Below are 14,072 nucleotides of genomic sequence, written 5' to 3'. Positions count from 1 at the left end.
GGATGGAATTTTACCAAGTGTGTTATTACTGCTGCTATCAAGAACCATAGATTGTTAACTAAAAGTCCAGTGCCAGAAATTGGAAACTTCACTTTGAATTGAGAAGTGTGGGAATGGGGTTCCATGACTCTCTCTACACATGACTCTCTCTAGCCATTGTCCTTGGTTGCTTGCCAGGATTTCGCAGAGAACTGATCTCAATCCTAATGTGACTTGAAGGGCTGGGTGAGTGGGTATGGAGGCTCTCCTTTTCTGAGGAATACAGGGGAAGGTGGGACTGGGAGCAGAGGAGAGAGTAGGCTCTGCCCAGGAAATAAAGTGACACTGGAAATCTAGCCAACAGCCTGGGGCTGATGTGGTCATAGACTTGGAGAACCTGTTATTGCCAATTCCCTACTACATTCTTTTAAAACTTTTGTATTTATTATAATGTATTAAGATTACATTATGATTGTTATTCCCCCACTCGTATCTTCCCCTTCCCACTCTCCTACGTTCCTCAGCCATGTTTCACGACCTAGACCTCTGACAAGGGTGGGGGTGGGGGCTCCTCCCCAGTCTGCCTTCAGCCTATCAGGTCTCATCAGGGCGGCCCTGTCCTCTGTGTGCCCCTGGCCTTTCCCCGCCAAGGGGAAGTGATCAAATTGCCAGCATCAGAGTTCACTTCAAAGGCAGTCCCAGCACCCTCCTCTCCCAAAGCCTGGAGAATGAGTTGTCTATTGGCTCCATTTGAACAGGTGGTCTAGGTTCTCTGCATGAACTGTGCTGCTGAGACCTGATAGGCTATGGTCAGATGGTAGGGGAAGAGTGCCCCCCCCTGTCAGAGATCTAAGGGAGGGGAGTTGATCAGAAAAGGGATGGAGGGTGGGAACAGGAAGACACAGTGAGGGGATAACAATTGGGATGTAATATGAATAAATTATAATAAAATTTTAAATGAAAAAAATTATTTCCAAAATAAACTACACTACTCCGAAGACTACAACAACAAAGACTTCTACAGGAAAACCATATTTATATGTGAGTACTTAGAGTTTAACTTTTTTTTTTTTGATGTTTTGGAGCTCCAGAATCAAATTGAAGAATGAAACAAATGAACAATACTCAAATACTGGTAGTTTAATAGTTTGATTTTTAAGACTTTGTCAAATACATCTTCATTTTACCTTTTTTCTCTGCATGACTTTTTATTTAAATAGCTTAAAAATTAAAATGAATGATGAAATACTTTGATCACATATCAGTAGCCACAGAATTATATATCTTTTTATACAGTGTAAGAAGTGCAAAAAAGATATGCTTTGATAATCAGTGAACGTTTAGAAGGTGGTTCATAAATTAGAATGATGCAGAAAGTCTGTGCCTGCAGTGCATTCTCAACGTGCTCTATTCTCTCTTCATCTTCTTCATCCTCTTAACAAAGAATTGGTAAACAAACAAGCAGCACTTCACAACAAGGACAGCAATGGCCACCACAATGGCAAGGAGGAACCCAACAACATCCAGAGAGTGGTACTGGTACCAGGTGAGGGTGTGTGCAAGTGGTTTCAGTTGCTTGGCCCCTTTGTGGCGCATGACAAACTCAATCCAGAAGACAGCTCTGTCTAATGGCTTCATAGGCTGGTCATGGTGAATGGTTGACAACCACATAGCATTCTCTTTATAGCTGTACGAGATAAAATGGAGATCAATTCACTGAATGAATGAAAACATGTGTATAATTTTTTTTAATGCCTAGGAAGATGTTGTTAGATGTGTCTGAACTTCTTGGCTATACAAAAAGCATATGGAAGCATATAAGCAGAAAAGTTGGAAAAGATAAAATGTTCCCAAATTGAAGTTTGCAGACAGTTAAAACTTTACAAAGTAACAAAATGAGATGCTATTTTAGCATATGTAGCTTCAGTTCCCCAGTGTTCAAGATGAAGTAAGGAGATTTCTGAGTGCTTGTGAGAAAGCGCCAAGAAAACAGGACAAGGGTCTTGTAACCTCAGTTTCTTAAAAACAAAAACAAAAACAAAAATGTGGAATTTTCAAGGATTATGCCTTTGTCCCACTGCCAGGTGTAGCAGACAGGAGTGAGTTTCCTTCAGATAAGTCATTATAATTGGCTATTGTTATTTGCTTGTCTGCTTCTGTAGAAAACCCTGTTTGCTGTGGACAGTGTGTCCTCCTTGGCTTTCTGCACTACTCAGTGACTCCCCTTAACTCTCAGAGTTTAAACTGCCTGATGCTCTGAATAAAATAGCTTTTGGCACAAGACTTTATTTTATCTCATTTATGAGCCCCAATCTCCCAGGTCCCATTGCCATTCTAGAGTGAGAAACAACCCAGCAAGCAATTACAAACTAAGCTGTCGTGCAAACTTTATACTACCATCAGAACACATAAGTTTCAGATACATGTGTCTCAAGTTCCCACAATGATACATATCTGTGTAATGGTGATAAGAGATTGGATTTGAAAAGAAAATTATATGGGATGCATATCAGTGATCAAAGATTATAATTACAATAGTGTTCTGATTATTATTAACTAGCTAAAGTGGCTACTTCTTTCTCCTGAAATTTATTACTTATTCAATGAAATCAATAGAAAGTCTAACTTTCTTTTCTACTACTATACAGGAATTATTATCTCATCACATATATTACTATTATTATAAAGTGGAATAAAACATTTTTGTGATTACTTTTAATTACGTGTGTGCGAGAGAGATGAAAGGAAGGGAGGAAGGGAGGGAGGGAGAGAGGGAGAGAGAGATAGAGATCTGCCGAGTTGAAAGTTGTTGTAAACCACGTAGCATGTGCATTGAGAACTAATCTATGGTCCTTTGCTAGAGTAAACCCTTACCCACTGAGAAGTCTACTGAGCCTAATTTTTGTGATTATTGCTAATCTTCATTTTTTTTTTTGTTATGATCAGCTTGGTAGTGTGATTTTAGAAATGAAGCAGACAAAATTTCAAATGAAGTGACCTGTAAGTGCATTTGGTTCAAGTGTTGAAATGATTATTGATGAATACATAAAAAAGAAGGATGACATCGAGACATGAGTAACCAACCCTAAATAACAGTTGATGCAACATAAGGATTTATTGGGATGGTGGTAACATTCCCTCCAACCGTTTACAGAGCATCATTGGAAAATTGTGTTTCTCTTCTCATTAAATCATCCTCGTTTCTTAGCATGCATATCACACTTATTTAAAATTTAGGGGGAAATTAAAATAAAATAAAATTTAGGATTCAACTTCTTTGACAGAGGAATGAGAAGAGGGGCTCCATAGAGATGGGGAGGGAGGGAAACACCAAAGAAGGTGTAAAGAGAGTGAAAGAAAATGGCGGTACTCAAGCAGTGTGATAAAGGATAGGAAGCAGGTTGGCTCCATAAGGAAGGGAGAGGGACGTTGATTCAGGAGGGAGATGGATGAAGTAACAATCAGGATGTCTAAAAGAGCTGCAAATAAATATACTACTAGCTATGTACCCAAATCCCCTATTCTATATGCTATTCCCTGTATAAACATCCATGAATTTTTACCATCGGGACTGATGATGTTCCCTTCCAGAGCCAAAGCCCACCTAACATAAACCCAATGTCAGACATGAGAAGCGCTGCTCTGAGATGTTGGCCAGGGCTGTGAAACATACAGCTTCTTGACGCTTCTCTTGGTTATTCCCCAGTGGTGGGAGACAAGTTTCTATTGCTGAAAGAACAAGAAATTCAGAAACCAGAGACATCTGAGATGGAACTGACTTGAAAGCACCTTACCTGAAAACTAACTTTGGTGGTAAATCGTAGAATAGAGGATCGAAACATGGTAAGAGCCAGAGGGCAAAGATATCTGCTGTGAGGATGCATCTTTGAGAAATATCAGGAAAGCTACACTCATGAAGTCTCAACAGTATGGTTGCCAAAACAAGTGACATCAGTGGTCATGCTAATATGGAAAGGAGTAAATCTCACCTTGGGCCCAACTCTACACAAAATTATCATAGGCACCTAAGGAATACTGAGAGGGGGAGAAAAATAGTCTTTACCTGAAAGAACCCTTAAAATTTTTTTTAATCGAAGAAAAATGATGAGGGACATAATCATTGCTTCACTATAATGTTTTCACTATTTGAATTGATCTTAAAATTTTAGGTTGCATATCTAAACATCCAACCATACACTTGCTTTTATCTTAATATCTGTTGTATTTCAATGCTGAATATTTTAATTGACATAAAAGTTACTTATTTCTTTTATAGCATTCAAGTTTCACTTTGGGGATGTTTTCCTATGGATTCTGTGTGTAATACATGTGATTGGTACCTGACAATTTATTTCACTTCACTTACTGGCTACTCAAGTTCTGTACTATCCTCAAAATGATGACCAATTACCTTACAAAAAGAATATAAAAGAAAAATTGGTCAGTGCTGGTGGCATATGCCCGTTGGCCAAGCAGTTTGGAGGATGAAGCAGAAACGTTTCACATATAGGACCAGCCTAATTCACATAGCAAAGAGACATTAAAGCCTAATATGGAAATTTTTTAAATGACAGGAGGAAAGAAAAACCTGTGACACTCAATCGTGTCCTAATTTGTATCTCCACCTGCCATGATTTTTGCCTTCAGGATAATTCTTGCTCGTTTGGCCTTCAGTAAGAAGCACAAAGAATAAGAAAGGAATAAAAACACACTTTAAAAAGATATACTCACGAGGGATTCTCTAGGACTTCCTCCAGGGCATTAAGCAAATCTGACTTTGACATTGTTCTGATATCTAACACAACAGCTGCTCCTTTGGCCACCATGTGGGCAATGTTATCATGTTGTTCTCCAAACAAAGGGATGCCAATCATGGGGATTCCATAATGGATCGCCTCATAGACGCCATTGGCTCCACCATGAGTTACGAAGGCTTTGGTTTTTGGATGTCCTAGAATGAGGTGAATTCAGGTTAACATTAATTAATAGTCTGAGACATAAAAAGAGAAATGAGGAACTGATCATTATAACCTCACTGAACCATTTTCCTGTCTCAAGCAAGAAGAAACCAAATATACCAAGAACTGTTTTGAAGACTTGCATGTGACTTGAGATTTCAGCCATTAAATACTGATTTCACTTGAACACATGACATATATAATGGATAAGACTAAATGGGTATAAAAAAAAGACCAAATGCATGACAGAACTTGTTATCTTTAACAGACAATACGTTCCCTGTGTGTAATATAAAGACATTTGAAGTCAGCTAGGATGGGTGTAGAAATCAGAGAAAGTCAATCATGATTCAGCATTATTTTTCTGAGTCTTACCAAGAAGGTCGTTCTGGGGGAGCCACTTGTAGACTCTGGTATTGGGTCCTAAATTGGCTGGTTTTTTGCCATCAAATCTCCAAAGAACCTGTTAAATGTTAAATCATCTTTATTGCTGGATTCAAATTTAACACTATACAGACTGAGCAGATGATATTTAGAACTATAAATGTACGTACATATACATATATGTATGTCACAACAATTAATGGAAAAAGATGCCATGAATTTGAAAGAGAGCAAGGGGCATAGATATGAAAGGGTTTGGAAGGGGGAGATAGAGAGGCAGAATGATGTAATTATGCTTTCAAAAAATGATTTAAAATGTTAACTTTTTTAGTTAAACATAACAGAGATAAATACCCAACACTAGAATTGATAAGGAAATCAAAAGGGGTGAGCAATGAAACTTAAAAGATGGAGACAAAGAGTGTGCCAGCAGTTTCTGTGCTTATTTTTACATTCAGACAGTTTAATTATAATCATCGTTTTCTAAACAGAGATATTTAGACAAAGGAGATAGTTAATGATACATGAAAAAATTACCACATTCCATTATGAGATAAGTCCATTACAAAAAAGAATGATACATTACTAATAATTTATATTTTAGATAAATTTTGGCCCACGTGAGGCCAGGGAAAGACTTGATGCACCAAGGGAGATGTAATTCTATGAGTCACGCAGAGCCCTATGTCACCTGAGAATCTCTTTGTGGCAATTCTAGCTGTTTTGATCTGTGCGTCTGTGAATGCTCACACATCAAAGGATCATTAGATTTATCTACTTCTCAAATCAAAAACTTCTCTGGAGAGTCTACATTTAAAAAATTAAAAATAGAGAGACATCAGAAAATGGTTCAGGAATGGAGTCACATAATAAGAATTTTTAGTGCTTGTGAGAACACTCCAAGAAACAGTACAAGAGTCTTTTGACCTCAGTTTCTTCAAAGCATGAGGCTGTATTGGAATGCATCTTTTCTCTCCTCCCATGTGTGGTGGACAGGAGTTGGCTTACTTCAGGTTCATCACTACTGCCTGTGGACAAGTTTCATAAAACAGGGAATTAACCATGTGTCTTACATGGATTTGCTATGTGATTGAGAAATTAAATACTGGATCACAGCAAATAAATTTAATGTAGGTGATTAAAGAGAGGGTTTTCTACCAGAAAATTTAGTATGTTCATAATCATTCAAAGATTGAAATCTAATCTCCAGAATATTACGTTGCAGTCTGCATTATAAAGTGTGTATTCTGAAACTGTTTTCACATCTGGTTCTTTTGGGCTCCTTCTTGTTTTCATACGTCTTCCTTGAATGGCAGCAGTTTCATTCTCACTGCTTAGAAGCAGAGTTGTGTGTTTCGTATTTTATGATTCAGAGAGGTCACTGTAAAGGCAGCACCCATCTCTGTCTTTCCTTTATATATTTCCTCTACAAATATTGGCAAGGAAACCCCGAAACCTGTTTATTTTTTTAATTATCTTTCTCTCTGTTAGCCAAATGGGTACTTTGAATGAGAGTTGAGGCATTAGATGGCCCTCTCAACTGCACAATGAACAAGCCTACCCAAAAATTAGGATACAGAGTCCTCCTACATTTCAGACACTTTCAATACCTGCTTAACATTATTCTGCTAGAAAAAATGCAAAGAATCCCCATGAATATAATGTCTGTGGTGACTTTAAATAATCAAAAAATAGAACAAGTGACTCTGAAGAGCAATGTCATTGTCAATCCAGCACTTCAGAATGTGCCCACAGTGATCACAATGTTTAACTTGAAGATACTCTCCATCAAAGACACCTTAAAACAGCCCAGAACACTTGTTGTGTGTATCTGTTTCTAGATTGGGTAAGGGAAATTAGAGCCTATCTAAAAATTTACTCTCACACAGTCATTTCTATACTCAGACTTTCACAGACTGAGTATACAGTCACCTCTGGTGATGGCACTTTACCTCACCTTCTGTGGAATCTGGGCAAGGGCCCATGCCATTGCATTGGCCTTTTCTTCTGCCATGTTGCTGACCATTGACCCCAGAGAAAACACCACGATCCCATGCTCTCCAGAGCTCTGGACAAAGTCTTCCATTTCCTGTGAAGAAAGAATTGGCTTCCTCACAAAATAAGAACTGTAGAAAATCACTTAGGTAACTTTCATTGAAAAAAAAACCAAGAAATAAAATTAAAGTGTTCCTAGGAATTTTCAGAGTAATGGTGCTAAAAATACACAAGACAGAAACGGTAAGGTCAAATACTTTGAAGTTCACAGGGAGCAGTACGAAGTACACTCACACATTGTTCAAAAAACCACCTCAGTATTTTCCTCTGGCAAAATGAAAACTCAGAAGTGCAAGTATATTATATATGAAGTACTCATAAAATTGTAGATCCTTAACATTTTTTAATTCTACAGAAAGTATAATTTTTTCATGCTATTTTATTTTTCTCCTATGATGGCTGATTAGTATTACCTAATGTTTGATGAAATAATATGTGTGTTGCAGTATGTACACCTGTGGTAGTTAACACAAGCTTCCTACTATCATTAATAAAATATTTTGGTTTTTGCAAAATAATCATAAATGCATGGTAAACATATACTATATAATAATTTCCTGAAACTGTACATAAACAGAATATTTTCAGAATGACCTCCACAATTTATTGCTTAGAGCAGAAATTATGTCTATGCTGTTTCTCTGGATATCAAGCGGTTACCTCTGATATATGCTAATAACAGCTTCTGAATGATTGACAGTTTCTCATCTGAGTTTAACTGACTTAACTTCTCTGTCTTTTTTTGTGTGTGTGTTTATATACATGTGTGGGCATTCACCTGTGTGTATGTTTTTGTGTAAGTGTGTTGAAGGGTGGTGGCTTCAGAAAGATTCCCTGTCTTTGTTTTTGCACATGGAGCCAAAAATTAAAATCAATATTCTTCCTCTATCAATCGTTTACATATTTTTGAGACTACCTCTAATTGAACATGATTCCCACCATGTTTAACATGTTAATAGCCAGCAATCTATCAATATTAACCTATTTCTGAAGCTCAATACTAAGGTCATAAATTGCATGGCAACACACCCAACTTTCTACATGGGTGTTGGGGATTCAAACTTATATCCTCATGGTTCCTTGGTAAGGACTTTACCCATTGGATAATCACCCAAGTACCCTATCTGACTTCATTTAACTCATTGTTATGAATATTTCCAAAGTATATCATGTTCTCTCCTGAGTTTATTGAGCTCCTAGTTAGCAGAATGCTTAATTCCACGTCCTGTATATCTCTACCATTGGGATAAAAATGTAATGAAAGGTATAGAATCACTTTCATAAGGAATGAAATCAAATGAAAAAGAGATTTTAAAAAAGAATGCATTTACCTGAGGCAAGGGTTTAGCAGGTTTGCAGTGGAGTCCTCCAACATAGTCAACATTTGGTAGGGTTGGGTGAGGAAACTCCAAATCCCAGTAGGATCTAATGAGCCACATTTCTGCTTTGCCTACTATCTCATCATAGGTAGTGGGCCTTCCTAGATGGGGAAAATGAGCAAATGAGAAAGAAAAAAGTAGACAGGATTATCATCAGAACAGAAAATATATATTTTTAGAAATGTTGGAAACATTTGTGTTTGATGTAGAACATGTGCATTTAAAATGATAACCACACTACAACACACAGATCTAAAGAAGCTAAATAACAAGGAGGACCCTAGGGAGATGTTTAATTCTCATTCATATGGGCAAGGAACATAGACACTGGAAGCAGTTGAAGAGAACGAACAGGAAGGAATCCTACCATAGAGGTCCTTTGAAAGACTCCACCCAGAGGAAGATCAAAGCAGATGCTGAGACTCACAGCCAAACTTTGGGATGGTGCACAGGGAGTCTTATGGAAGAGTTGGGGAGTAGAACAGTCTGGAGGGGACAGGAGGTCTTCAAGGAGACCAATGGGGCCAACAAATCCAGGAAGGGTTGAGGAGCAGGGTCGGGATGCATCAACCAAGAGTCATGCATGGTGAGGATCTAGACCCACTGCTCAGATGTAGTTGATAGGCAGCACAGTTTCCATGTTGGTCACATAACACGGGGAGAAGGGGCTGCCTCTAATGTGGTCTCTGGTGCCCACTGGTTGATCACTTTTCCCTGGCAGCGAGGCCTTGCCAGGCCACAGAGGAAGAGGACACAAGCAATCCAGATGAGACTTACTAGGCTGAGGTCAGATGATAGGGGAGGAATGTTCCCCCTTTCTGAGGACTAGGGGGGTGATGGGGGATAAAAGAGGGAGGGTGGGGCCTGGAAGAGATGAGGGAGGGGGCTACAATCAGGATGTGAAGTGAACTAATTAAAAATAAAGATATTTAAGAATAAAACCAACGTTTACAGAAAAATGCAAATCATAGCGACTCTGATTCTATCTTACACCCATCAGAATGGCTAAGATCAAAAACTAAAGTGACACCACATGCTGGCGAGGATGTGGAGAGAGAGGAACACTCCTTCATTGCTGGTGGGAATGCAACAAGGACATATGCTCAACCATGTTCATAGCAGCCTTATTCATAATAAACAGAACCTGGAAACAGCCTAAATGTCCCTCAGTTGTAGAATGGATATAGAAACTGTGGAACATTTACACCATGGAATACTACTCAGCTATTAAAAACAAGGAAATTCCGAAATTTGTGGACAAATGGATGGAACTAAAAATGACCATACTGAGTGAGTGAATCCAGAAGCAGAAAGACTCACATGGTATATACTCACTTATAATTGGGCACTGGCCCAAAAGCCAGGTCCAGTGAAAGTCTTCACTTACCAGGAGATTGGGATAGAGGTGAGGACATCCCACTGGGACTCTAGGTAAGACAAATATAGGAGACAGAGAAATAGAAGGACCCAGAGGGTCCTAGAAACCTACAAGATGAACATCATGATGGGTGGATAGGGACCCAATGGGGTCTGCTCAAACTTTTGCACTAACCAAGGACAATACAAGTAGTAAACATGGAACCCCTCCTCTGATCTAGCCAATGGACAAGACATTCTCCACAGTTACATGAAGAGCAGGGACTGACTCTGACATGAACTCTGGTGCCCCATATTTGACCACCTACCCTTGCTGGGATAGCCTGATGGCACTCAAAGAGGGAACAAGCAGGTTACCATGATGAGACTTGATAGCCTTTGAACATATAGTGGGGAAGGAGGTCCCCCTAGGTCACAGACCTAGGGAATGGAATAGGGTGAAAGCAGGAGGGATGGAGGAATGGGAGGATACAAGTGATGGGATAACAATTGAGTTGTAATCTGAATAAATTATATAAAATAAAAATTTTAAAAACAATATTTATTTATATGTAATATAATTTGCATATGTAACTGATTTGTAGCTTATAATATATATAAACGTCAGTTTGGGTTTATTTGTAAAGTAAACTGTGAGAATTACCTCATGTTTCCTCAGTAATTTGAAACCACAAATAGTTATTGAAATAATCCACTAAACCACTATATGAATAAACACATATTTCACTCTTCTTTAGATGTTCAAAAGGAACTGTGAAAATATAAACACATATTCCAGGTCCAAAACTTTAACCGTATTGTGTACTCTGGACAGACTTCTCCAGGGTCATTGTAGTTTGTAGTTAGTGCTTTTTTCTTGTTTTGTCAAGGGAGCTGTAAAGCTTATGAATGGCTGAATTTCTGGTTTCTTCTACTCTTGTTTCATATTAAGAAAGTTCATAGTACTTATCCTGTACAAAACAATCACTATTTTCAGAAATTATGAGAATGGGGATTTTAGCCAGTCTTAATTATCGTATACTTTTTAAGAGACAAAACAAGACTTGGAAAAAAAAGAGACTGAATGAATTTATACACATGCTTCTGTAGAGCTTAAACATTTACAATGGATGCCAGGAAAGGACTCAGTAAAGAAGTGTGATATTGGTAGACGCTTCTGTTCCATTTTTAACCCTGTGAACTAACACAGTATATTTAAAGGATAGGAAAACTCTGTAGGAAATACAGGGGAAATGTTTTATGATTTATATTTTTATTTATATATGTGTGTGTGTGTGTGTGTGTGTCTGTGTGTGTGTGCGCTAGGTTTCTTCATGTGCCTGCGGATAACATAATATGGCAGTAGGCACACTGAAGCTAAACCTACAGGCAATTTTGAGCCACCAAACATGGGTGAGTTTTAGATTGTTTTCAGATATTTTAATTTTAAATAAAACTTGGCCTATGCAAGGGAAAATAATTTCCTCAGTGCTATATATACATATGTGTGTGTGCATAATCTGTAAAATATGTCATTCTTTAATCTAAACTAATGAAGATTTTGCTAACTAGCTAGTGACTTATTAAAATAGAGGAACAATTACAATACAATGAATACAGAATCACTTAAGGAAAGTCTACTTGCATCTCTTTGCAATTGTATAGCTAACCAGAATTCCCTATATCAGTACTGCCACCTTCTATTTGATCAATAATATGAGCTTTTACAGTGTTTCTGAGATTGCTAGCTAATAGCATATTACAGTTGAATATCTATAAAATAAAACTTCATTTTGTATTTTATGGTCATATAGCTTTAAATACATCGGAAACTTAGGTCATAAAGATTTTGATAAGTAATATAACTTAACCCAGGCATTGTCACATATGCCTGTACTCCCAGCACTCAGGAGGCAGAGGCAGGTGGATCGCTGTGAGTTAGTGGCCAGCCTGGTTTACAAAGCGAGTCAAGGACAGCCAAAGCTACACTGAGAAACCCTGTCTCGAAAAAAATCCAAACAAAGAAAGGGAGAGGAAAGGAGAGGAGAGAGAGAGAGAGAGAGAGAGAGAGAGAGAGAGAGAGAGAGAGAGAGAGAGAGACAGAGAGAGACAGAGACAGAGACAGACAGAGAGACAGAGACAGAGAGAGACAGAGAGAGAGAGACAGACAGACAGACAGACAGACAGACAGACAGACACAGACACAGACACAGACACAGAGAGAGAACTCACCCAAAGTTTCACTGTAAAACTGATCCCATTTCTTCTTATTAAATGTCTGGAACCAAAAGTCAAAATAAAGCATGCATATCATATTTTTTACCCTCTCTAAGAATGTCATTTTACCACCTAATCCTGACAAGATTACAGGTACATAAGAGGCGGGGAGTACAAACCCTCCACTGTACTTTTCCATTGTGTAGCCAGGAGTGAAGCGAAGACTGTAGAGAAAAGGAATCTGGAGCAGTTCAGCTATCAGTTCCCCACAGGGAGCGATGGCATCTGAGAGAAGAACATCAAACTTGGATTTCTGCAGTTTCGTCATAAGTTGTTTGTTTGAAACTGAGTCTTTACAAAGTCTTTGAGAATAGTCAGAATAATCGTCAAACAGACTCTGCAGCAAAGGAGAGTATGATAAACATGTATCTCTTGGTATCTCATAAGTCCATGAATTCACAAGCCTTGTGTAGAGATTTTCCAGATCACCTTTACTTAAAGATGTAGGAAACGTCTCAAACTTAAGGCCGGGCGACGTTTGAGGATCAAAAAAGATGGACGCTGAAGATCTCAGAACAATTACTTCATGACCCCTCTGCACAAGTTCATCCAGTATTGTCTTTAAATTTATCCAGTGACTGTATTCCATCGGCCACACCAACACCTTCCCACAGTTCACAGATCGGAAGCTCCAACTCAGCTGCAGCAGCAACAGAGCAGAAAGCCACTTCGCAGGCATCCTGGGAAATCAAAGTCTTCTCTTCACAGTGTGTTCACGTCTGCTCCTGCTTGTCCTTATCACTAAAAAGAAAAAAAAAGCCAGGAGTTAAAATATAACCTGTGTTGTTCAAAGCAAATATACTTAATGACCAGACTGAACTTGTGGGATGAAGGTAAATGTTAGAAACAAAAATTTTAATTTTTCAAATTTGCATGTGAGTGCTTCATGTCCATGAGCCTGTCCTAGGCCCAAAATGTGGTTGGATGGTTTATTCTCAAAATCTTAGTGCTCAAAGACCCTGAGCAGATGAGTAGATATATCTATATTCCCTCCTCTCCAGGAAACACTATGTCTACCATTTCTGAGACCACCAATTTCCTGTTTGTCTATGAAGCCCTTAGGTATTGCCATGTGATCTACCTGGGTCTTCTCGTTCACCCCAGTTTTCTACTGAAGCTACAACCTTTGGACCACTATAAGGATGCATCATTTAGACAAATTCTTTGATTATAAAATCAACCTGTAGTGTTTAACTTCTCATCACATTAACCACGTACTTTGACAAAACCAAATTTTAGTATTTTGGATGAATATTTAATCCCATGATTTGAAGTCATAGCCACCACTTCAAGGAAGGTCTGTAGGCGTTTATGTGATGGGAATATGTGGCAGGGGTACCCCCTACCCCATGGAAAGCCGAGTGGTTCTCAGTTATGGAAGGAAACATGGTGAAAACAGAAGAGAAAATTGGAAAAGTAAGGATTTTTCAAAAAACAAACTACAAGTGTACTGTAGTAGATATACTTACAAGTGTCAAAAATAGAATTAAGTCAGAATAGAAATTGTGACCTCTAAGGTCACTATATATTTTCAAAAGCACCAATTTGATAAAAGAATATAACTATAATAATTCACTTCAAAGCATATGCAACAAACATTCCATGTGCTTTATTCGTAATAGCCAGAGACTGGAAACAATTTACATGCCCCTCAACTAAAGAATGGATAAAGAAAATGTAGTGC

The 14,072-nt window shown here is 38.3% G+C and overlaps 1 protein-coding gene across 2 annotated transcripts; it reads right to left on the bottom strand.

Moving 5' to 3' along the window:
- Window positions 1–477: 477 nt before the first annotated feature.
- Window positions 478–13,122, bottom strand: LOC311584107 (UDP-glucuronosyltransferase 2B17-like). 2 transcript variants are annotated; one of them, XM_084758194.1, is made up of 6 exons: window positions 12,344–13,122; window positions 8,708–8,856; window positions 7,279–7,410; window positions 5,313–5,400; window positions 4,711–4,930; window positions 478–1,666 (listed from the first exon to the last, which is right to left on the bottom strand). In XM_084758194.1, the coding sequence occupies exons 1-6, from the start codon at window positions 13,065–13,067 to the stop codon at window positions 1,387–1,389; spliced, it is 1,593 nt and encodes a 530-aa protein (XP_084614320.1). In that variant the 5' UTR covers window positions 13,068–13,122; the 3' UTR covers window positions 478–1,386. The 2 variants fall into 2 exon arrangements, with proteins under 2 accessions (XP_084614320.1, XP_084614321.1); XM_084758195.1 differs by lacking the exon at window positions 478–1,666 and adding an exon at window positions 3,128–3,708.
- Between the last annotated feature and the right edge of the window lie 950 nt (window positions 13,123–14,072).

The sequence above is a fragment of the Acomys minous genome (genome assembly GCF_964271855.1).
Source record: "Acomys minous genome assembly, chromosome: 15".
NCBI lineage: Eukaryota > Metazoa > Chordata > Mammalia > Rodentia > Muridae > Acomys > Acomys minous.
Note: the sequence above shows the minus strand (reverse complement) of the source record. Positions and strands in the feature narration are given on the sequence as shown.